This window comes from Saccopteryx bilineata, chromosome 12 (genome assembly GCF_036850765.1).
Source record: "Saccopteryx bilineata isolate mSacBil1 chromosome 12, mSacBil1_pri_phased_curated, whole genome shotgun sequence".
Taxonomy (NCBI): Eukaryota; Metazoa; Chordata; class Mammalia; order Chiroptera; family Emballonuridae; genus Saccopteryx; species Saccopteryx bilineata.
In genome coordinates, this window is record NC_089501.1 from 44,110,696 (window position 1) to 44,133,215 (window position 22,520).

Below are 22,520 nucleotides of genomic sequence, written 5' to 3' on the forward strand. Positions count from 1 at the left end.
TGGAATGTCAGGCTTTTCTTTGATACCCAGCCGCCAGCTACAATGGGAAGAAGCCAATAGTAACACAATGCAGCATGCAATGTTACACAGTGCAACACACAGCATAATGCAGTGGTTCTCAACCTTTCTAATGCCGTGACCCCGCAATACAGTTAGTTCCTCATGTTGCGGTGACCCCAAACCAAAAAATAATTTTGGTGGCTACTTCATAACTGTAATATTGCTACAGTTATGATTCAGAATGTAAATACCTGATATGCATTATGTATTTTCCGATGGCTTTAGGCGACCCACGCCGGGGTCGCGACCCATAGGTTGAGAACCGCTGGCATAATGCAACTATCCCCACAGCCGTGAGAGACACATACAGAAACAGTCGTGTTGATTTCTAGAGGGAAGATTCTCACACCGCCCTTTCCAGCGCACATACAGACAGTGCGACAGCCATGGGACCTCATCAGATGGTGGCCGTCTCTCTGGGTCACTAGAATCGGCTCTATTTTTATCAGAGCTCTCCAGAGGAGGAAGTTAAAACCAGTGTCTCATTCTCTGAAGCTGGAGGGCACTGCCTAATTATTTTTTGCTATCATTGTAGCTATTAAGGTTTATAAGCCGTTCGGAATCACAGAACAGGGCCTTCCGTGCAGGGCTTTCCGAGTGTGGCTCCTGAGCTGAGGCCTGTGGGACCTGCTTGCTTCTGGTCCATGGGGAGGTAAGTGCAGAACTCCAGGGGACCCTTAGAAAGTTCTAGACAGATTTAATTTGTTTTTCCTATTACAGTTGCCATACAATGCTCTATTCCTTCCAGGTGTACAGCATAGCGATTAGACATTCACATAACTTATGAAGTGATGCCGCTGATAAGTCTAACACGCACCTGGCGCTATACAGAGTTATTAGAGTACTATTAGCTGTGTTCCCTGTGCTGTCCTCTGCATCCCCGTGAGTATTGTGCAACTGCCAACGTGTACTTCCGAACCCCGTCACCTTCGGCTTGATGGGAGGGAGTTGGGGGAGTAGGCTGATCCAGTTTAGAGACATCTGACATTGTCATTGTGCTGGTGGTAGGGACTGGTATCAGAGGACGGGCATTAGACCAGTGTGTGTGTTGTCAGATGCCCTCGGTGAGCCGAAGGCGATGCAAGCTGCAGGTGAACTGTGCACCACAGGAGCCCACCTTGTCCAGTGACCTGGCACCAGGAAGGCCTCAGGGAGAAGCCTTCAGAATTATTGCCACTTTTGCAGATACAACTGCATGTGGGCGACAGCAGTGATGGGGAAAGGGGGTTGGAACACAAGCTGACTTGAGACCCGAGTCCTCAGCGCCGGTCTCATAACAGCCTCAGACCTACAAGGTGTTGACAAGCTGACACTGAACACTGGAGGAAGAGGTGACGGTGCAGGACTTCGGGAGGACTGGTGACAGTCGCTACCTTTGTTTACTGGGGAAACAGAGTAAAAACACAGGGGTCTGTGCACAGGAGAATTGTGACTTCCTGTGATTTAAAGGAACAGCAGCCACTAGATTGGGCCTTTACTGAGGGGAGACAAGACCTGTGGTTTTGTGTATTTGCATTGGAGAATCAGGAAAAAAAAATACGTACAACCAGAAATGGAGGTAGTTTTGCTCACTATTCTAAGCACTGTTCTGGGTCCTGAGAACACATTCAAATTAGCCACGTCCTGGTCTTTAAGAGTTTACCATCTAGTGGGGGGGACAGATGACCTAACAGACTCCTCTGTCAACAACAAGATGCCCCGTGCCACTGCCTGTCTCGCGGTGTTTCCGGAAGGGGAGGCGCCAAGGTGAGCAGTCAGGTCCTGCCCTCGTGAGGTTTACGTTCTGAGGGCAGAGAGAGGCAGTTAACAAACACATATTAATCTCAAGTCATCATAAGAATGAGAAAGAGAAAGGGGGGGGGTAGAGGATTCAGAGAGAAGTCCTGTCTGAGGAGGTGACATGTGAGCAGAGGCTTGATGGGTGGTGTCCCAGGGAGACAGATGGTGGCCAATGGGCAAACAGGAGCGTGACACTGAGCTAGGAAGCTGGGAAGAGCTTAGTTGGGAGGTCACGGGCACAGGCAGAAGTAGAGGCGGGGAGTTCTGCATTTTGGAACTCCGAGTTCAGTGAGGGATGGGCATAAGGGGTGTGTGTTTGGGGTGGGGTGGGGACTGTTTGAACAGATGCCGGAGCATAAAGCAAGGGCCAGAGCAAGGAAAGCCTCATGTGCCCTGCTAAGCTGCTTGGACCTCAGCCCGGAGAGACCAGGAATACGGAGGGACGTGATATGATCACATCTGCTTTTAGAAATCACTGTGACAGAGCCATACAGAGAACGGGTGGGACGCAGAGCATGGAACAGAGCTGAGAAGGCACAGGAAAAATCTGGGAGGTGGTGTGGGGACCGACAGGAGGGACAGACCTGAGATCCAGACAGATGCGGGTCATTAGGGTTTGCTTACTGGCTGGGCACAGTGGGTACAGTGTCTAGATTGGACAGAGACGTGGATAGTGCTAAACAGCCCCGGCTAAAGGAAGGTAAGAAGCGAAGCAGGTTCATCCTGGGAAGGGGACGACTGCAGTGTGAATCGGTTAATTTCAGGTGACAGCAATACATCCAGGAGGGGGTGTCAGCTGAGCGAGCCGTTGGAAGTAGGCATTCACCTTCAGTCACTGGGACTTGTCAGTGGGAACAGTAACTGAATCACGTTGTGTGGTGAGTGGAGCAGGGTCCCCATGGAGATGTTCTCTCACTGTTCTCTTTGCTTCCCTGAAGTCAGGATGCGTGGTGGCCATAATTTCTTTGGGACATTGTTGGAACCATGGTGAGTCAGTCCTCTCTGCTAAGTCTATGATCCCCTCACACATAACAGCAGCCCTGTTCTGGGTGCTTTATTCCGACTCTTTTTCCTTCAGGACAACTTGTGAGACAAGCACTGCTGATCATGTTATAGATGGAGGGATGGAGGCACAGAGAGGCTGAGTAACTTGCAAAGGTCACACGGTGCCTTAGTGACAGAGGCCAGATTCAGTCCAAGCTGTTGGGGTCCCGGGTTTGTGCTGGAACCCCTCACTGTCTGCGTGTCATCAAGCTGGGGGCTCTTCCAACCCCTAGTGACCTCTGATCTTTATCCTCCAAGCACTCAACCATTTCCTGAGGGAGCTTGGAGCTCCGATCAAGATGCATTTTAACCCTTTGAGTAGTAAGTTTTTTTCATGTTCGCTGACCCCGGGAGGGAGTCTTTTTTCAAAAAATGAAATTAGTTCCAGTTCCAGTTTCAATAACTTAAAATCATGTTTGTTTGATAACCAATTTATAGAAACAAGGAGAACAAATATTTGCCTTTTTTTAATGTTTCCTTACACATTTTTAAAATAAAAATTTTGTACGATCGTACTCTGGATGGTCAGGAGGCACAAGGACGTACAGGAACGTTTGTATTACTCAGAGGGCTAATGCCCACTAGTGCCCCTCTTTAGCTCCCTGGTGGCACCTTCAGGGGGGTCGCACGCATGCCCTGTGCCAGCCATTTTGGGGTCAGCGTTGTTTGCAGAGCCCGCACTGACTTCATCACGGCAGAGAGAGAGTCAGGGAAATAGCCAGCCTGGAGCGCTGTTTAGACGGAGGGGAGCGAGGACCGGCACTCGCAGGCACAGTTCTGGCTGACAGCAGCATTTTCACATTCTGGGTTGCAACCTTTGAGTGGGCTGCGAAATCAATCTAGTAGATTGTGAGCAGCATTCCTTAAAAATAATGAAACGCAACAGAATAGAATGGGATGTGTCAGTGTATCACACATCATATGGGTAAGTTATGTGTGTGGGTATATATTTGGGTCATGACATAAAATGTATTTCTTGCCGTGGTTTGTGATGGAAAAAAAAATGTTTAATGGACACTAAGCTGGAGCATCCTTTACTGTGTTAACCACCCATGGCCAAAAATATATTCACTCTACTATTTTGTTCTCTAATGAAAGGGTAAAGTTGTATATTTGTGTACTTCAACTATAAACATATTTGCACAGGGTGTTGGCAATAAATGCAGTCTCACGATAGATCTGAACTCAGACCAGAAACTTGCTTTGATTTGGGGAGTTTGTGGCAGGCAGACAGTGGTAGGTGGTCAAGGCGGAAGCATCAGAAGGAGGCAGAATCACCTGCAGAGAGCCTGTGAATGAGCAGGGGATGAACTGAGGGAACCGCCTACCTGTAAGGCAGGGATGTAGGGAAGGAGCTCACACAACCCGCTGCAATGAGAGAAACAAAGAGCTGGGAGGCAGAGCAGGAGGGTGTTGGCATGGGAGTCAAGAGGGAAGAGTCCCAGGAGCAGGGAAAGGTTTGAGATGGCCAAAGGTGGCAGGAGGTCAAATTAGATACCAGTTGAAAAGCGCATGTTGACTTGAGCAGCATGCAGTTTGATGGTGACCTTGGTTGGCGCCTCAGCCGGTGATAGTAGTTGGATGCAGAAGAACGAGCGGCAAGAGGAAAAGACGGAGACACGGGGCATTGGACAACTCTTCCAGATGGTCAGCAGTGAGGGGAGAGGGCAGGAGGCCACTGGCTACAAAGGGATAACTGTCCTGAAACATAATTGGAGCCTAGTTTACAGATACGAACAATACTCCATGTGTTGGTTTACAGGAAGGCCCAGGGATGTTTAATCTTCGCTAGAAAATATGAAATGAAGCTCTGTTTCTCTCCCCCCTTAATTTCCATCATCTCTGAACAGTCGGGGGGGGGGGGATTTCTTTCAATTGCCGAGACAACATTTTACAACTGTGACCATGACAGCTGTTGCTTTTTCCCTGTTTATACAGGTAATGGCTAAGTTGGTTTTGGAAGTAGGATTCCAAAATGTAGTGCAGAGTACAATCCAAGGCCCAGAGTAGGAGGAGGAAGAAAAGAGAGGAGGAAACAGTAGCCAAACGGAAAACTACGTTGATACACTGTTAACAATGTTGCTGCTCTCCCTGCATAAAGAGTATTGAAATGACAAACCATATTCTGAAAGCCTGAAAGTGCTCTGAGTAATTGATACAATCCCAAAGGACAGATTAAAATTCTTCTACTTTTAGGAGAAATACCAGATTTGAAATTACCTTTGATTTGTCCTTTTGCTTTATCGAATCTTTGAGAGAATTCGGATGCAGGCACCTTATCGCCTACGCCAGTGGTAGTCAGCCTGGTCCCTACCGCCCACTAGTGGGCGCTCCAGCTTTCATGGTGGGCGGTAGCGGAGCAACCCAAGTATAAATAAAAAGATAGATTTAACTATAGTAAGTTGTTTCATAAAGATGTATTCTGCCAAACTTAGCGAAAATCCGACATAAAGTACTTGATAAGTAATTATTATTATATGCTTTAACTTGCTGTAACTCTGCTTTATAAATTTTATAAAGTAAAGTTACTTCCCTACTTTATAAATCACCTTTACTATGGAACCGGTGGGCGGTTAGAAAATTTTCCTACTAACCGAGATACAAAAGTGGGCAGTAGGTATAAAAAGGTTGACTACCCCTGACCTACACTGTTACTCAAGGGAAGCATTCCATGTTGATGTCTGGGGCCTGGTTGTCACAGTGTCAAGGTAGATTACCAGGTGTTGCTAATTATTGCAACACCTAGTGTTCAAGGAGTAAGATTTGCATCTGAGTGTAAACATTTGTTGTTAATCCCAGAGAAAGTGAAGAAGGTCCTGGGACCCCTGTTTAAGTCACCTTGTCTAACAAGCTTTCAGCTTAAAGTCAGTTTTCAGAGGGGAAGGACTTACACCTTTCCTCAAATAAACTCCCCAAATGAGAGAGCAAGTAGAAATGTTCCGTTAAGAAAGCACAGAGCTGTGCAGAGAGATCTCACCAATGAAACTTCCCTAGGCTACTCTCACATCAGGGGCCTAACTGCCTTAAGGTAAAAGCTCATCTTTTGCGTTCTAGAATATTCTTAGACCATTCAATTTACTAAAAACTATTCACTATTTTTGATGAACCAGCATTTAAAAAGCCCACAGAAACTTGTCTGTGCAGGTTAGAAATTAAAACATTTCCTTGAACAAATGTCTCTGTATCTATCTCTGTCTTGTAGATGAGAAATATTGCTGGTTTTTCTGAATTTAAACAGTCATCTGTGGGAATCACTAGCCTGAGAATAATTCCCTATCCCCAAATATTTTGAAACAGGGAACTAAAGTGTGTGTGTGTGTGTGTGTGTATATCTGTGTGTGTGTGTGTGTGTATCTGTGTGTGTGTGTGTGTGTGTGTGTATCTGTGTGTGTGTGTGTGTGGTGTGTGTGTGTGTGTGTGTGTGTGTATCTGTGTGTGTGTGTGTATCTGTGTGTGTGTGTGTGTTTCTGGTGGGGGGCTGAGTATAGCCTTCACTTCAAATGTAAATTAGGTCAGGATGGAGCAAGAGGACTCATGGGAAGAGGAGCTCATGGTAGTTCAGATCCTGTTTGCAAGTCAAGGGGACTCAGTTGGGCATCTGAAGGTCAGTGTATCTGTGGAGAGACTGAATGTTCACTGACTGTTTTTCTATAAATTAAGATGCCTAAAACTCCAAATTTCTTAATGTCTCCTAGCACCTGCCATCTTTGATGTCACAAGTGAAAGCTGAGTCTGAGCACAAAGGGAAAAGTATGCTACACAGTAAGATGAAATGAACACAGAACTTCTCACAAAGAACTTAGTTATCTGAGTTCTTTGAAGTTTGTCTCGAATGGCTGAATTCATTGTCCCGAAGACTCGCAGAGAGGAGCTGGAATCCCCCTTCTTCGCCCTGCGCCTGGATCCCAGGCACAGTTTGCAAAATACACTGCTCACAGAAATGAGGGGCTATTTTATGGCTTGATATTCATTCTGAAATACCCCTGAACCCTGTGAGCAGTGTATTGGGATAGCAGGTCCCAGGACCAGAAGGAGGCAGAGAGTGTACATAGTCTCTCCTTCATTCACTAAAACTGTAGCTGCTTTTTGTTTTGATTGGCGTTCTCCTGGTCAGTGCGGTTGGTTAAAGCTGCTTCTAGCTAACTTGGATATGTGCCGGATGTCTGGAGAGAGACAGCTTATTCTGTGTGGGGAGACTGGTCCCTGGCCCACAGAGGCCCATCCTGGTGAGGCGCTCACCCTCAGGGCTATGTGCTTAGGGTTTCAAATGATCTAGGACACCCCAAGGCAGGAGGGGGCGGAGTGATCACAGTGGTTCTGTCTCCCTTGTCCTGAAAGGTTGGGAGGGAAAGCCACCTTCTGACAGTCAGCTGGCCTCTTCCGTGGGGGCAGAGATCTTTTACCCTTGTCACCCCCTATTTACAACAGGGGTGCAAGGCCCACACCTCCACCCTCTTTCACCCAGTTCTCACTAGATCTTGCGCTTTCACTGTTCCAGGCTTGACTCATCCTGAGGACGAGCTTCCGGTGTGGAGCACGTTGGGGAACTCCCTCCGCAGGCTCTTGCTGGAAACCTTCACTGGAGGAACAGAGCCGAAGGTGCACCTGGGAAGGGCGGGAGAGCCAGGAGAACTGCTGTCCACTTCCCTTGTTTTCCGGGCCTTTCCCGCTGGTGGTCTATCTCACACAGACTCTTCATCACAGCACGTGCTTAGGGGAGTGACCAGCACTTACCTATTTCATCTAAGAAACTTCTTCCTGTAGCTGCCAGTCACCTTCACCAGCTTTAAGAACATTCATAAAAGCTCCTTATTGTGTTTTGAGCATCTCTGTGGTTTCTTTTTTATTTTTTTATTATTTATTTATTTATTTTATTTTTTTTTGTATTTTTCTGAAGCTGGAAACGGGGATGCAGTCAGACAGACTCCTGCACGTGCCTGACCGGGATACACCTGGCATGTCCACCAGGGGGCGATGCTCTGCCCATCTGGGGCGTTGCTCTGTTGCAACCAGAGCCATTCTAGTGCCTGAGGCAGAGGCCACAGAGCCATCCCCAGCACCTCAGGCCATCTTTTGCTCCAATGGAGCCTTGGCTGCAGGAGGGGAAGAGAGAGACAGAGAGGAAGGAGGGGGGAGTGGTGGAGAAGCAGATGGGCGCCTCTCCTGTGTGCCCTGGCCAGGAATCGAACCAGGGACTTCCGCACACTAGGCTGACGCTCCACCACTGAGCCAACCGGCCAGGGCCTCTGTGGTTTCGTTTAGTTGCCTGAACAGAAATATGATGTTATGTACAACAGAAGTATCTCAGTGTCTCCCTATAACTTTACACCCATGCAGTTTTCTGTTTACAGTTTCCCTCCAGGTCTCTTTGCTCTAAACCTTATAATAAGCTCATTCATTCCCACGTCTACTTGGCTGCCTGATATTTTTTAAAGTAGTTAGTCGTGCAGTGCTTTTCCCGGCAAAAAGAGGTTGTTTGGAAATGGCTGTAGACAGAACGCAGTGCCAGTAAGACATGGAGACCAGCAAGCCTCTTAGAGAAATGTTTGCTGTCTGGCTGTCCCCAGCCCCTTAGCCTAAGGGACAACCAAGCCTTCTGCCCCTTAATATAAAAGTATCCGAGTGCTCTGCCTGTGCATCACAGTCTGTAAGGGGCGAAGAACTGGTCTGAAGAGTTCTCAGGCCGGTGCCTGCCCGATTGCACCAGCGTCGCCCCGTGGGTTTTTCTCACAATCCGAAGAGGAGGAGATCTGAACAGGAATGTGTATTTGGAGCAGCGAGGTGGGGCCGGAGCGCAGGTGACACCTCCCCGGCCTCGCAGGAGTCCATAGAGAGAAGAAAACCCCGAGGAACCTGTGGCAAGGTTCCTGTCCCTGTCCCCTTCCTGGCGACCCCCTGTCCGGGGCAGTGCGAGGACAAGGCCACGGGAAGCGGCCGGTTTCCTGGTCCCCGGGACTGCAGTGGGAGGCGCAGCCCCGTCTCAGGGAGAAGAGGACACAGTCCCCAGGCTCAGAGGACCCTTCCTGGTCCCAGACCCACGCCATTCCTCTCCTGTGTCCACACACCCGCGACCGCGAGCGTCTGCACGCATTCCCACCTCCGTGCGCAACTCCCACGTCCCCGGGCCCCTGCCTGCCTGACGCCGGAGCCGCCTCCCAGGCTCGACCCCGAGGGTCCTCCGCGGCGTCTTTAAGGCTGCGGGATCCGCCCCGCCCTCCTCCCCGCCCTCCTGGTGGAGCCGCGGCTCCTCTGTGCTCGCCCGGAGCTCGGCGCCGGAGAGCGAGGCGCACGGAGCAGGTGCGGGAGGGCCCCTCGCATGCGGCTGCCCGGCTCCGGGTGGTAGCAGCGCCGCACGGGCGCGCTCCGCCTGCCCGCCTCCCTGCCGCACTCGGGCTCCGGCGCGCGGGGACATGTCGGTGGCGACGGGCAGCAGCGAGGCGGCCGGTGGGGCCAGCGGCGGCGGCGCGCGGGTTTTCTTCCAGAGCCCCCGAGGCGGCACCGGCACCGGTACCGGCACCGGCACAGGAGGCAGCCCGGGCTCGAGCAGCGGCTCGGGCTCCTCCCGGGAGGACTCAGCGCCCGTGGGCACCGCGGCTGCTGCCGGGCAGGTGCAGCAGCAAAAGCAGCAGCAGCAGCAGCAGCAGCAGCAGCAGCAGCAGCAGCGTCGCCACCAGCAGGGAAAAGTGACGGTGAAATACGATCGCAAGGAGCTCAGGAAGCGGCTGGTGCTGGAGGAGTGGATCGTGGAGCAGCTGGGACAGCTGTACGGCTGCGAGGTACCTGGGCGCGGGGCCTGGAGGGCCGGGGCCTCCCTCCCTGCTGTGCCCGCACAGGGATTCTCCAGGGCTCCAGCTCCCGGGGCGCACGGTCCTGACTCCCAAGGACCCCGCGCTGGGAGCCGGGCGCCGCGCGTTCTCTTTCCCGGGAGCCCCGTGGCTCCAGGGCGCAGGGATTGGGACGCCTCTGCGTGGTTCAGCTGCGGGGTGCCCGGAGAGCTGTAGGAACCTTTGATAGCTGTGGGGGACCGTGTGGGGTTAGATCTCGCTCAGCGCGTCGCATGTTCCCGAGCCCCGGGGTTTCTAGGCTCCAGCTGCTGCTGGGAAAAGAAGCCGGGCTCGGAGGGGCTCCCCAGGCGGAGAGCAGCTCTAGCTCCTGGGATCCTGGTAGTCCCTGTTTTCTGTAGGGAGGGAACAGGGAAGGAACCTGGACACTGCTTAACAGAAAGGAGAGGTCTGCGAATCTCAGAGACCCCCCCTCCCCACACACACACATACATATACACACACTCTGTTCCTGAAATTGTACATGAAAATCAGAGATGAACGCTTTCCCTGTTCCAGCCGGTCCCAACGCCTGTCCTCATAATTCGTCCTTTCATTGACCAAAGCTGCAGGCACGGGCTTTGTTGAAGCAGCACTCTGGTCTCCTGACAAAGCTGCTCCTGCTGTAGGTGCTGCAGAGTGAGAGCCTGGCCTAACCTGCAGGGTGCCTGGCTGGGAGGAAGGGAGCTCAGCGGGGGGCCAGGACTCGGTGACCTCCCGCTGATCGGGGGCTCTGGTTGTACACCAACCACTGGCTGACATGTGCACCTTGGCCATTAGGAGAATAAGCTGTAACAAAGGTAGGCTAGAAAAATGACCAAAGCCAACAGAATCATCCGTTGGGGTCCTTAATATCAGCAAGGTGAAAGGAAGTATTCTACTTCTCTTAAGGGAGTGGAGTTTGGCAAGGGTGGAGGGATGAAGAGGATGAATAATTTACAGCTATGTTGGTGTCCATACAACTGTTACCACTCTTCATCAAAAAAGGACAGGCAGATGAACTCACGGGCTTCCCCGCTGGCCTGGGGTGTTCTGTTTGAACACATTTTATGGCCTATTGTGAACACACATGTTCCTTAACGTCCTCATCACACAAGGGAACAGCAGTCTATTATGGACTACTGATGAATGGTTATGTTATAATGAAGCTTGACTATATGACTAATGGGCTTGTAAAAATATATTGTTTCTCCAGCCCAGCTCTTATAAAAAAGCATTTTAACTGCAGGAATAAAAACTGGCCAACATCGGAAGTGTTCATGGTTTGTTTGTTTTTTTAATGTAGGAAGTTGACAAAACTCTCCAAAGGAACAATATATTTGATTTAGATGGGATTATTGTTGGATGGGTGGGAATGCTCTGTCTAGCCTCTGTGGAATCCAATTAATTTTCATTTTTTTCATACTGGCCTTTATTCTCCATTTTGAATTTGGAAAAGATCTGAGTTAATAATAAAAACTGTTGTTGAAATTAACAATGCTTTTGCAATGCTCCTTTATGGGAGACCAATTAGATGGATTTGAGCAGCTGAAAGAGTTTCAACCTCCTAGTAGGTTGGCAATTCATCATATAGCATATATTTTTAAAACAATTCAGGATAATTCGGGAAAAGAATGGAAGATGGATTGTTCACTGTAATGAACACGGAGGTGTATTTTTAAAGGGTAAATACGACCTTGCATGTTTTCTTCGTACCTCTCTTCTCCCGTTGTAGACCTCCAATGTGTAGCAAACAGCTTTGATGTGAAAGGTAGGTTTTGTGGTGATATGATACAAGATGCCATAGCTACCCGCCTGTCATCACAACGTGGCAAGCATTTCTCTTCAAGTTGTTTGTTCTGTCGTTTTAGACTGAAGGCAAATACATCATCGAGAAGGTTGTCAGCAATTTGTAATTACTGTGCTGATGGCACACCCTCATGTAACCATCGAGAGCATGTGGATTTATAAGTGTCCATATAAAGGATTGTCTTCTCCCATCTACTTCTCCGCTGGTGGGTCTCTATTTTTAGCTTGGTTCTCTGGTCTGCTAGCCATGCCTTGCTGAGAGCTTCAAGTTGTTCATCCTGTATATGTGAGTGGAGGAAGACCTACCCTGGCTTACAGCTCTGAATCTTGTGACTGTGAAAGTCAGGAAATGCCCTTTTATTTTAACACTTAACGTTGGTAATTTTCCCAAATGTTTATGACGTGAAATGGACACAGAATGCCAATTTGCCAGACTTCAAACTGGTCAGAGGCCTGAGCTAACCACCAAGTAGGGGGCAGAGGGGCGCGTGGTGGTGGGAACACCTACTTCATTTCAGAAGAACTTCAAGCAGGCACGTCAGCAGTTAGATGACTTGTCTTTGACAGAGCAGGAAATAATGATCTTTTGGGGTGACATAAAGCCTGACATTTAAAATTAGAAGAGCGGGAAAGAAGGGATACACTTCCTAGCTGTGGTCCTATGTAGAATAACTTCCTGGCTGTGGTCTTATCTAGAACTTTGTGCTGGCCAATCAGTTTTATATGGAGAATAATACAAAGATGGCATTTTAGGAGAGTGTATTAGGTACCAGGTTCTGTTCTAGTCACTTTGTGCACACTCATTCACTTATTCTTTATAACAACCCTATGAAGACAGTGCTTTTATGATCTCTGTTTGACAGATGAGGAAACTGACACAGATTAAGAGGCTTTCCCGGCTCACATAGTTGGTGACTGGCAGGGGGCGGGGTGGGGGTTTGAACCCAGGCCTGCTAGTAACTTTGCAGGATCCCATGCAAGAGAACAGATGGAGGCCCTCATAGCACTGTCTAAATATTTAAGTTATGAATTAAGCTAATGAACAAGCATCTACCTACCTACCTCGACAACAGTAACTTCAGAATGGCCTGGAAGGTTAGGTTGGGATTTTGAATTCTCAGACTCCCCAGAGCTCAGAGCTGGGAACAGTTGGGAGAGTCGCCCTGGGCCTGGGTCTGCTTCCCTTTGCTCCCCACCCCTGGGGCCGTCCTACCTGTGAAGGACACAGTGTCCACGTGCATGTCCAGTCTTTGTCTACATCCTCTGCCACTCTTTCCCCACGCCTCTGGCTCAGACCAGTGGCAACGTCCCCCACTGGGAAGACAGGTCTGTGAGGAGCCAGTTCGTGCCCTGGCAGGGACTAGGCATTTGATCAGTGAATTCTAGGGACCTGGAGCATAGCCAAAAGGCAGATGGCAGGACACAGTTTTGGCTGGGTAGGTCCACGTGGGTCCAGGAACTCTTCAGGAAAACGGGGGAAGCAGGATCGTGGCCCAGACTGTGGCCCTCCTCGCCCAGTCTAAGTTGGTATGGTTTCACATCACATCTGACAGTCTTTTGGAGACACAGACAAATGCTTTTATAGATTCTAAAATGCTTAGTTATGTGTTTATAGTTATTTTCCATTTTATCTCCTTGTACCTCTGGTTACATTGTCACGTGGGAATTTGGTTATAATGGAACTGTTAGGTTAAATCTATGTCCCCATTTAAGGCTTTCTGTTTTAAGACATTTTCCTATCTCTTCCGAACCCTGAGGGGTTTTCAAGAGCATTTGAAATCTGGCGTAGCGTCTGTGTGGACAAGTATTGCAAGATGACTTACTGGATAAGTGGTATCAGTTTCTCCCATCTTGTCCAGCCTCGAGATAACGCCCGCACTTCCAGTTATGCAATTCCCTTTGCTCTGGAAATGAAAGGCTGTGGTTGACCTCAGGACACCGAAGTGCCCAGAGCAGCTCCTCGTAAACAGACCTGTGCACAGAGAGTGATTTCCGAGTTGTTTCCCTGACTGCCCGCTTAGGAGGGCTTTCCCTTCGCTGCCGCTGTCTGCGTTTTAAAAAGCGATTTCTGGCTTATTAAACCTTTTCATCTTCTCTGACTGCCTCCCATGCTCAGGCTTAAATCAGTGTTTTTCAGAGTTTTGTTGTTGCTGGTGGTGGTGACCCAAAGGAAGACGTAGCCTCTCGATTGTTGCCTGGTGCACACACAGACTCGTGGGTGTGCGACAGCAGAGCCACCGAGCGGCACCTGGGGTTCCTACGTGTGCTGGAGGAAAACAGAACTAGGACAGAAATAGAAAGTGCGACTCGATTCATGTTTAAATCTGATATTCTGTTCTATTTCATTTCCTAAGGTTGCTGGTTGTGATTTCCTAACTCATTTTTGGACCGTGGCCTGCTGTTTTAAAAATACTGCTCCAAGAAGGGAAATGTCTAAACACGTATAATAAAATTAGCTGACATTTATTGAGTGCTGGCTACGTGTTTTCTGGGTGTGGAAACGAAGGCACAGAGAAGTCCAGAAGTCGCTCCAGGGCCCTCACTGGGACGTGGCCGAGCAGGGACGTGTCCAGGAGGTCAGAGGGCACCTGCACCCCTGCCTTCCGAGGCGGGCCAGGCTGGTGCTCTCTGCGAACACGTCTCCTGCCCCTTTTCCAGGTGTGATTGTTGTGCCCTCTAAGTTGACTTAGCGCCTGTGTGAAGACATTGCTGTCAGTGGGTTGTTCTTGTCCCTGGATCAGGCCTGTCGTTTTAAGTTCTGGTCTTGGTTTAGACCCAGATTCCCCTCTACAACATCAAATGAGCCTGCTGTGGTACTCTGTGAGTCCCTCGGCTGGGGGAGGAACCACTGCTTAGAATTTGGCCAGTGGATTATTTGGTGAACCACCATCTGTGTAGGTATTTGAGAATGAATACTGTTTTAAACCAAATTGCTTTTTTCTTTTTAATCTCCATAAAGTCAATCCGTAAAATATGAAGACACAAATTAAATATGTTAGAAGTCTATGAATAAGAGAATTCTAAATTGCCAAGGGAATAAAGGAGAACTGTATTTAGCACATTTCCCTTTGAACCATGGTCAGGGGAGTCTGGCGTGGAGGCCGTGGTGGAAAGAATCCATGCTTTGAAGCTCGGTCAGCCTGAGGTTACATCATGGCCCAGCCTGGAGAGGTCATGAGAGGTTAGGCAGTTACCTTAACTTCTTGGGCCTCACTTTCTCCCTGTGTGTAAGGGAATCATCCCGGCCTCTCTGCAGGGTTGTTATAAGGACCCAATGAATAAAATGTGGAGTCGGCAGCTGGAACACATTGTGCGAGGTGTGCAGTCACTAGTATCATTTGAACCGTAACTGGCCACTAACTGTTGGCTGTTCTCTCTGATGGGGGGATAGGACAGGAGGGGGAAGAAAACAAGTTTTCACATCTACTTGCTGATAGACTTTGGAGAAGTGTGTGTGGGTACTTTGGGGTCAGAGACGGTGTGTATATGAACTTGAACCTGGTCAGCTGTTATCCATCTTATTTCCCTTCCTCATTCTGGAGGTGCCTGTGGATTTCTGTATCCGTGTAGAGAGATTCAACAATCGGAAGGCGGGATCTGTCTTAATTTTCTTCGTCTGTGTCCCCAGTAAGCACAGTGCTTCAACTCTTACGTGTTCGTTTAATGAATGAAAAAGGGTTAGTCTTCCGAAAATCTTTGAAAAGTCTCTGATGTTTTGATATGAAATTAGTAGGTGGTGTTTCTTTGTCATAATCATGGCTAAGAAACAAAATGGACCCAGGACTTTGTTCCAGTGATCCACGTCCTACTGTTGCGTCATGGCTGTTTTAGGTCAGCGTTGTTGAAAAATACACTTTCCTTCACTGACTTAATTTGCTCCAAACAGGAATTTAAAGATTGTAGTGGCAGCTAATGGATTTCTAAGCTTAGCTTGAGAGCATTCTTCTGAAAATTTGAGCTTCCCTGAGTCTCCCATCCCCTCTTTTTCTTCACTTCTCCCGGGCCCCTGCCACACCAGGCCGGCCTGCTGTCCTCGTCTCTGACCTGTGTTCGCCTCCAGTGCCTTCTGTCTCTCCAGCTTTGAAACAGCCTGGCTGCCTATGGCTCGCCTGGCCCAGCTCAGAGCTCTCCTCAGAGAAGCCATCTCTTTCTGCGGGGGGTGGGTGGGGGGTGGGAACTGTCTTGTTCTCCACGGGGCATGTGCACGACGCCATTTTGCAGTTCACTCTCTCTGTATCATTTTTTTACACTTGACTATTTCAAACCTTCTCCTGTCTTTCCAAGGCACCTTTGCTCTTAACCCCTCCCTTCAGATCTGCCCTGGCAGCCTCCACCTGTCCCAGGAAGTCCAGACACTGTCCCAGCACGTCCCTCCCTACTTACGTTCTCCCTGCACCCAGCACATACACAAGTGGAAGACTTTCTCTTCTGTCAGCAACTAACCCCCTGCCCCCAAAACACTTCCCTTTCTCTCGCTCCTCCATCCCCTCTGGCTGCCACCTTATCTTTCTCCTTCCCCTATGATCTGTTTTCCCAGCTCTTTCTCCACCCAGGACACACTGTTTAGCTACTGCAATCTGAGGACCTTGTGGTTCCTCAGACCAGCGGGCTTGCTTCTGTTTTTCTTTCACTTGGCCTTCTGTGGCATTAAGTGCCTTCACCATCCCTTCGGAAGCCTCTGGCCTCTGAGGCTGTCCCCTCCTGGCTCTTAGCGTGTTCCCTGCCTCCTCCTCCAGCCTTCTGCACTTCCATTCCCTGCACCCCCGCCCCGTGATGACGTCACACGGGGTCTGCCTTTGGCCCCTGCTCTATCTTCTGTCTTCTTCACTCCTGCACGCTCTTTGTGGGTGTTGAGATTGTTACCGTGGCTTCAGTTGTTGTCCATAGGCTGACAACTATTCCACCTGCCTTTTTAGCCCAGGTTGGCGTTCTGAGTACCAGACTTATTCCGAAATGGACAGCTCCACTTAGATGCACCATGGGAACCTCATGTTCAGCTCATCTGAGAACCTACTCTTCTTCCTCAGTCCTCCCAGCGGGCGGTAGATGCCGCTGTCCACAGATGGCCCAGCCGAGGATTGCGCAGGCATCCTTCTCTGTTGCCTGCCCAGTACCCACCACACTGGTAGTCATGACGTCTTGCTCATGCTTGCTCCTGTGGCTCTGGAGTCTGATTCCTTGACTTCTCATGGCTAGTGTGTTAGTCCAGCAATTTATAATCTCTTCCTCGTGTTAGAGCAGTAGACGCTGCTGTCTCGTTTCCCTCAGATTACTGCTAGGACTACAGCACTGCTCCTATTACCAGTCCTCTGCTCTCGCTGCTGTTGTGACTGCCATTTCTGGCCCTACTCCAGCTCTGTGAGCGCCAGGTGCTTTATACATCTCATCACCTACAATCAAACCTCACGACACCTCTGTGAGGTGCCTGGTGTCATCTCTGGTTCTTCATGTTACAGAGGAAGAAACTGAGCTCAGAGGACTTGTCCCAAAGTCACTCAGCCAGGATGCCACCATGGGCCCCTGCAGCGACGTGAATAAATGTAGTCTCTACTGCCTGCCCAGTCCTTCGGGAGCTCTCCCCAAACTCTTAAGTGGGTAATGAGCTCGTCAAAGTGGGTCAAGACCCTGAGGTGTGGAGAGTGTGAGCACAGCCCCTGGGGCGGAGGCCACAGCTCTGAAATGGCGGAATCAGGACAGACCACTGTCCTCTCTCTGACTCCTGGGCAGGGGTGCCTTCCTCTGAGCCCCACCTCCATCTCCCTGGTGCCTCAGAGCCCCCTCCACACTGCCAGAGTGTTTCTGAAATCCACACGGGAGCTTGTCACTCCCCACGGCATTCAGGAAAAAGCCTGAGCACCTTAGCCTGTGACAAGGCCCCAGGGGATTGACCTGCTCGCCTCTCTAGCCCCATTTCTCGCCACTGTCCCCACCCTGCTTCTGCAGTTATGAACTGAGAGCCTAACACAGGGCAGGCTGGAGCCCCTTGGCAGGTGCTTCTCCCTCTTCTAGAACCATCCCTCCCTCCCCACCTCACTTGTCTACTTGTTACCTGTTCTTCAGGCTCAACCTTGTGCTGCCTCCTCCAGGAAGCCTCCCTGATATGTCTCCTAACTGGCAGGCTTCCAGGCCTTTGCCGACTTGTTCTCAGCCCTTCCTCAGCACCCTGTCTGTAATCCTGTCTGCCCCCCACCGCCAGCTGCCGGTTCCAGAGGGTAGAACCCTGTGATCTTTGCAGCCTCAGTGCTGCTGGCACACCTGGCTGTACCCAGGTCCCCTGTGCCTGGCTGTCAGCTGAGTGAGACAAACTGGCCCTCAGGGCCCACTGTGGCCATGTTTACTCTGCTGTGTTTTCAGAAATACATACCACAAACCACCTGCATTCATTCATGTAATTTGGCCCTGCCTGCAGCAAAAATCCGCTCTTTCATCCTGGACTTGAAGTTTCGGTTCTTTTTCATGGTTATGAATTAAAGGAAGTTGTAATGGTAATAAAGCACAGATGCCTGGGTGATAAAAGTCTCCTGAGGAAGTACTCACAGGTTATTGCCATTCTTTTCTGTCATTTTAATTTTTCGGGAGGTGCAGGAATACTGTTCTATTTGCATCATGATTGTTCATTTGGGGGAGTGGGCGTGCTGCTCTAGGAAGTGGCCTTGCTTCTCAGTCAGCAGGTGAGATTCTGAGCGAAGGGCGCGCACAGGTCCTGCTCGGCCAGGGATGCCAGCCAGATGCCTGCCGCTGCCCAGAAGCCGGGCCAGCGACTTCTCACCATGTCTTCCTCAGTGAGCGCGGGCATTTTGGAAATCTGTTCCACTGGGTAAATGCTTAGAAAAAAAGAAGAGACCAGAGTGTGGATTAGGCTCTCATGCATCACTTCATGGTTGAGGAAAAATGATTTAAAAAGGGCTTTTCCTTTTTGGAAGAATCCTTAGGGCAAGCTGTGGAAGGAACTATGGAGGACAGGGATGTTCACTCATTCATTCATTCATTCGTTGTTCATTCATTAATTCATTCAGCAGATATTCACCTAGATGAGGAAAGAGGAACGAGAAGACTTCATCCTTTTAAACTGTGTAAGGGAAGAAGTAGAGAAAGGAAAGCGACCCTTTCCATCATAGGAGAAGAATGTGGGCACCGTGTAAGTGCAAGTCCTTGGAGGGCAGAGACTGCCCCTGGTCACAGCTGTGTCAGTGTATCCACTACCTATAAATTGCCCCCTGCAGAGCGGCACTTTTCCTTCAGGGAAAGCCTGTTTTCAGGAAAGGGTGTGATGAATGCATTGACATTATAATGGCAACAACTAACAACACTTAAATTATCTTTCACTTTAATGGAAGTAAGGACTAAGTAAGAGGAAGTAATCTCTTAACAGCTAAACTTCGAGAATGAATAGACCCGGGCAGGCTTATAAATAACTAACTTACTATCTGTGGGCCCTGGGACCTTGTTGGAATCTATGAAATCTGTGAAATCGAAACATGTCATTTGTTCCCCATCCGATGTCACCAGAAGGGCCCTGGGCCGTGGAACTCTGCTCCGGCTCAGTGACCTTGGCGAGTCACGTCCCTGAAAGACTTCGGTTTCCAGGTTCTCTTTCCACGTCTGAACAGTAAGGGCAGTCTGGGCTTTCAAGCTCTAGGCTTTCAAGATTCTATAATAAAGCTCACCCTGCAGTGGAAAAGAATGAGATTTATTAAAGAGAGGTTGATGTTGCAAGCAGCGACAGAAAGAGCTTTCTCTCACAAGGCAAACCTGAGACAAGAGTTAGACTAGTTCACCGAAGGATCATGAATTTACATAGTTACTAGTAGCTACAGTGAGCGTGGGTCTCTCCGTCTTTCCCTTGGCACGATCGCTGGTGTGAGGAGCCTTAGACAGGAAGCATCAGACCGAGAAGCCTTGTTTCCTGAACCCCCTAAGCCCCTCCCACCCTGTCTCCCCACCACTGACTTCCAGCTTGAATGTGAAATCTGACAAGTACAGATACGCATAGCTACCTTGTCTGCTGCTATTGTTTTTCTCTTTAATTGGGTTAACCTTTAAGGAGTGCTGGCATATTTGACTTAAACACATTTGGCATATAATTTATCAAATTGGCGGTAGGGAGGGCCTTTCCTGTTCGTATTATCTGTCCTGTAGCTTGACAGCTTGTCATTAACGGATGGTGGCATTTATTTTAACTTGAGGAGCATTTGTGTTGAGCTATAAAGTGAGGATCTGAGAAGGAAAATCACAGCAGCTTTAGAAAATAAAATTAAAAAAAAATCGAAGGGGACAAATTAGCCTAAATAAGAGGCTAATAAATCTACACTACACAGGTGTAACTTTCACTGGGGAGCTTGTTCCCTGAGTGTCCCTGCACAGTTAGTGTTAGAACTGACACAACAGGAGCCCACAAAGTGATGAAGATTTCTCATAGACAGTTTTAATAGGAAGGGAAAAGCAGAATCTACTCCTCTTTATAATATTTGTTTATTTTTGTGGGGTGATAATCCCATTTATCCATGCAAAAATTTTGTAGTTATCCCATTTTTAAAATGAGAAAACTGAGCTCAGAGGTCTCTAGTACCATGACCAACTTTAAATTGCCAGTGAGGCCCTGGCTGGTTGGCTCAGCGGTAGAGTGTCAGCCCGATGTATGGAAGTCCCTGGTTCAATTCCCAGCCAGGGCACACAGGAGAACCGCCCATCTGCTTCTCCACCCTTCCCCCCTCCTTTCTCTCTATCTCTCTCTTCTCCTCCCACAGCCAAGGCTCCATAGGAGCAAAGTTGGCCCCGGGCACTGAAGATGGCTTCATGGCCTCCCCCTCAGGCGCTAGAATGGCTCCAGCTGCAAGGGAGCAATGCCCCAGATGGGCAGAGCATCGCCCCCTGGTGAGCATGCCAGGTGGATCCTGGTCGGGTGCATGCAGGAATCTGTCTGACTGCCTCCTGGCTTCTCACTTTGGGAGGGAAAAATTTGCCAGTGAGAAGAGGAGGAGGTCTCAGACTTGGAAACAGTGAACGTCAGTTTCACCTTCGCTGCCTGCCCATTTCCATGAAACCCAGTGTGTTTGACACACACACCGGGCAAGGCTTTTCTTCTTAATTTATCTGATACATTTTCAAGTATATTTCATCTTTAACAATTTATAGGATCCCTTCATTTCTTAGAGAAGCCATTTATAGGATTCACCTATTTCTTTAGAAAAATTCAAAGCCATTACTTCTCAAGTATATAGCCCCATGAGCGTGTTACTTATTTCATTGATCGCCAGGTTTGCACGAGCACTTAGTATTAGAGCCCTTAGGCTCCCAATCTATCCACTTAGGTGGAATTTTGAGCCTAAAAGTTAGAAACACAGTTGAAAGAAGCCAGAGGATGCAGAGAGGGTATTTTATTCTGCATGTTTGAAAGTAACAGCTATTACATTTGATATGATAGAGGTAAAAAAATAATGCTCCTGCTAATTAAATGTGCAAAACCCTTGACAACCTGTTCTGGTTCTATTAATGGCTGTTTTTGTTCTGAGCACACTCGGCATAAAATCATTAATCGTCAGTAATTATCTTCTATGTTTTGAATGTCAGCAGTGCACCTGACAGAGCTGCTGCAGTCATTCCTGTAACATTACATCAAATTTGATTCAAGGGATGTAGGTAAGTGGGGAGTTTTCAGATCCGCGAAAATGGCTTTTTCTGCTTAGTTCTTTGAACGAATCCTCTACGTACCAATTCCAATTAGTCAGCTGTTTGCTCCTCTCTGTCCTGGGGGATGGAAGCTCTTTGACAAGTCACAAGAAAATGAGTCATAGATTTGTTGCTAAAACATGATTATGCTTGCTATAATGAAAACACCCTAGAAATATTAAGACTAAATAAAAAAAATAACATGAACTATCTTTAGACAAGTGCCTTTTTGTTCAGTTAAAATATGTAATTTCTTCATCAAATCCCAGATGATTCAATATTTAGTAATCTTATGACAGAGCAGTTTTTATGGGTGGATGTTTGGATAATGAAAATGTCCACATGTCTAGGTATACGGACTATCATGTAACTAGCCTGCGACTCATAAAGCATTTAGCTGGCAGGGTGGCATCAAACCTCTGGGCTATTCCCATGTTAAACTTCAGAGAGGGTGTAGTGGGCTGTGTTTAATAAGTACAGATCTAAAGTCTGAGTTAACTTATTACTCTAAAGAAGAAAATGAGCAACTAGTTTATTGATTTTTTTTAACTTTTTTTTTTGTAGTTTTCTGAAGCTGGAAACGGGGAGAGACAGTCAGACAGACTCCCGCATGCGCCCGACCGGGATCCACCCAGCACGCCCACCAGGGGTGATGCTCTGCCCCTCCGGGGCATTGCTCTGCCGTGACCAGAGCCACTCTAGCGCCTGGGGCAGAGGCCAAGGAGCCATCCCCAGTGCCCGGGCCATCTTTGCTTCAATGGAGCCTTGGCTGCGGGAGGGGAAGAGAGAGACAGAGAGGAAGGGAGGGGGGTGGAGAAGCAAATGGGCGCTTCTCCTATGTGCCCTGGCCGGGAATTGAACCCGGGTCCCCCCGCACGCCAGGCCGACGCTCTACCGCTGAGCCAATCGGCCAGGGCCAGTTTATTGAATTTTGAAGCGTTGCATGAAGCAGCTTGAAACAATGAAGGAGGGGGAAGAATGAGATACAGAGCTCATACAAAATATTATTTTTAATTTAATCTTTTTTTTTTTTAGATGAAAGGAGGGGAGATAATGAGGCATACTTCTGCATGTGCTTGACTGGGATCCATCTGGCAACACCTGTCTGGGGATGATACTTGAGTACCAAGCTATTTCTAGCACCTGAGGCTGACATACTGGGACCAGTTGAGCTATCCTCAGTGCTTGGGGCCACAGTCGAACCAATTGAGCCACTGGCTGTGAGAGAAGAGGAGGGAGAGAATGGGGAGATAGGAGGGGTAGAGAAGCAGATGGTCACTTCTCCTGTGTGCCCTGACCGGGAATTGAACCCAGGATGTCCATATGCTGGGCTGATGCTCTATCCACTAAGCCACTCAC

At 48.9% G+C, this 22,520-nt stretch overlaps 1 protein-coding gene and 1 long non-coding RNA gene across 3 annotated transcripts in view; both read left to right on the forward strand.

The window, feature by feature from the left end:
* The window catches only part of LOC136316115 (uncharacterized), a 31,513-nt gene extending 23,806 nt beyond the window's left edge, over positions 1-7,707 (forward strand). Inside the window, exon 3 of the long non-coding RNA XR_010727651.1 lies at positions 7,382-7,707. This is a non-coding gene — a long non-coding RNA (uncharacterized lncRNA). The remainder of the gene's footprint in view (positions 1-7,381) is intronic.
* Positions 7,708-8,378: 671 nt separating this feature from the next.
* The window catches only part of PPP1R14C (protein phosphatase 1 regulatory inhibitor subunit 14C), a 535,162-nt gene continuing 521,020 nt past the window's right edge, over positions 8,379-22,520 (forward strand). Inside the window, exon 1 of one of the 2 annotated variants that reach the window (XR_010727649.1) lies at positions 8,379-9,659. Coding sequence is in view for 1 of the 2 variants with exons in the window: in XM_066247898.1 (XP_066103995.1) it covers positions 9,294-9,659 (366 nt within the window). In the remaining variant the exon portion in view is untranslated. The remainder of the gene's footprint in view (positions 9,660-22,520) is intronic. The other variant, XM_066247898.1, reaches the window with a different exon arrangement.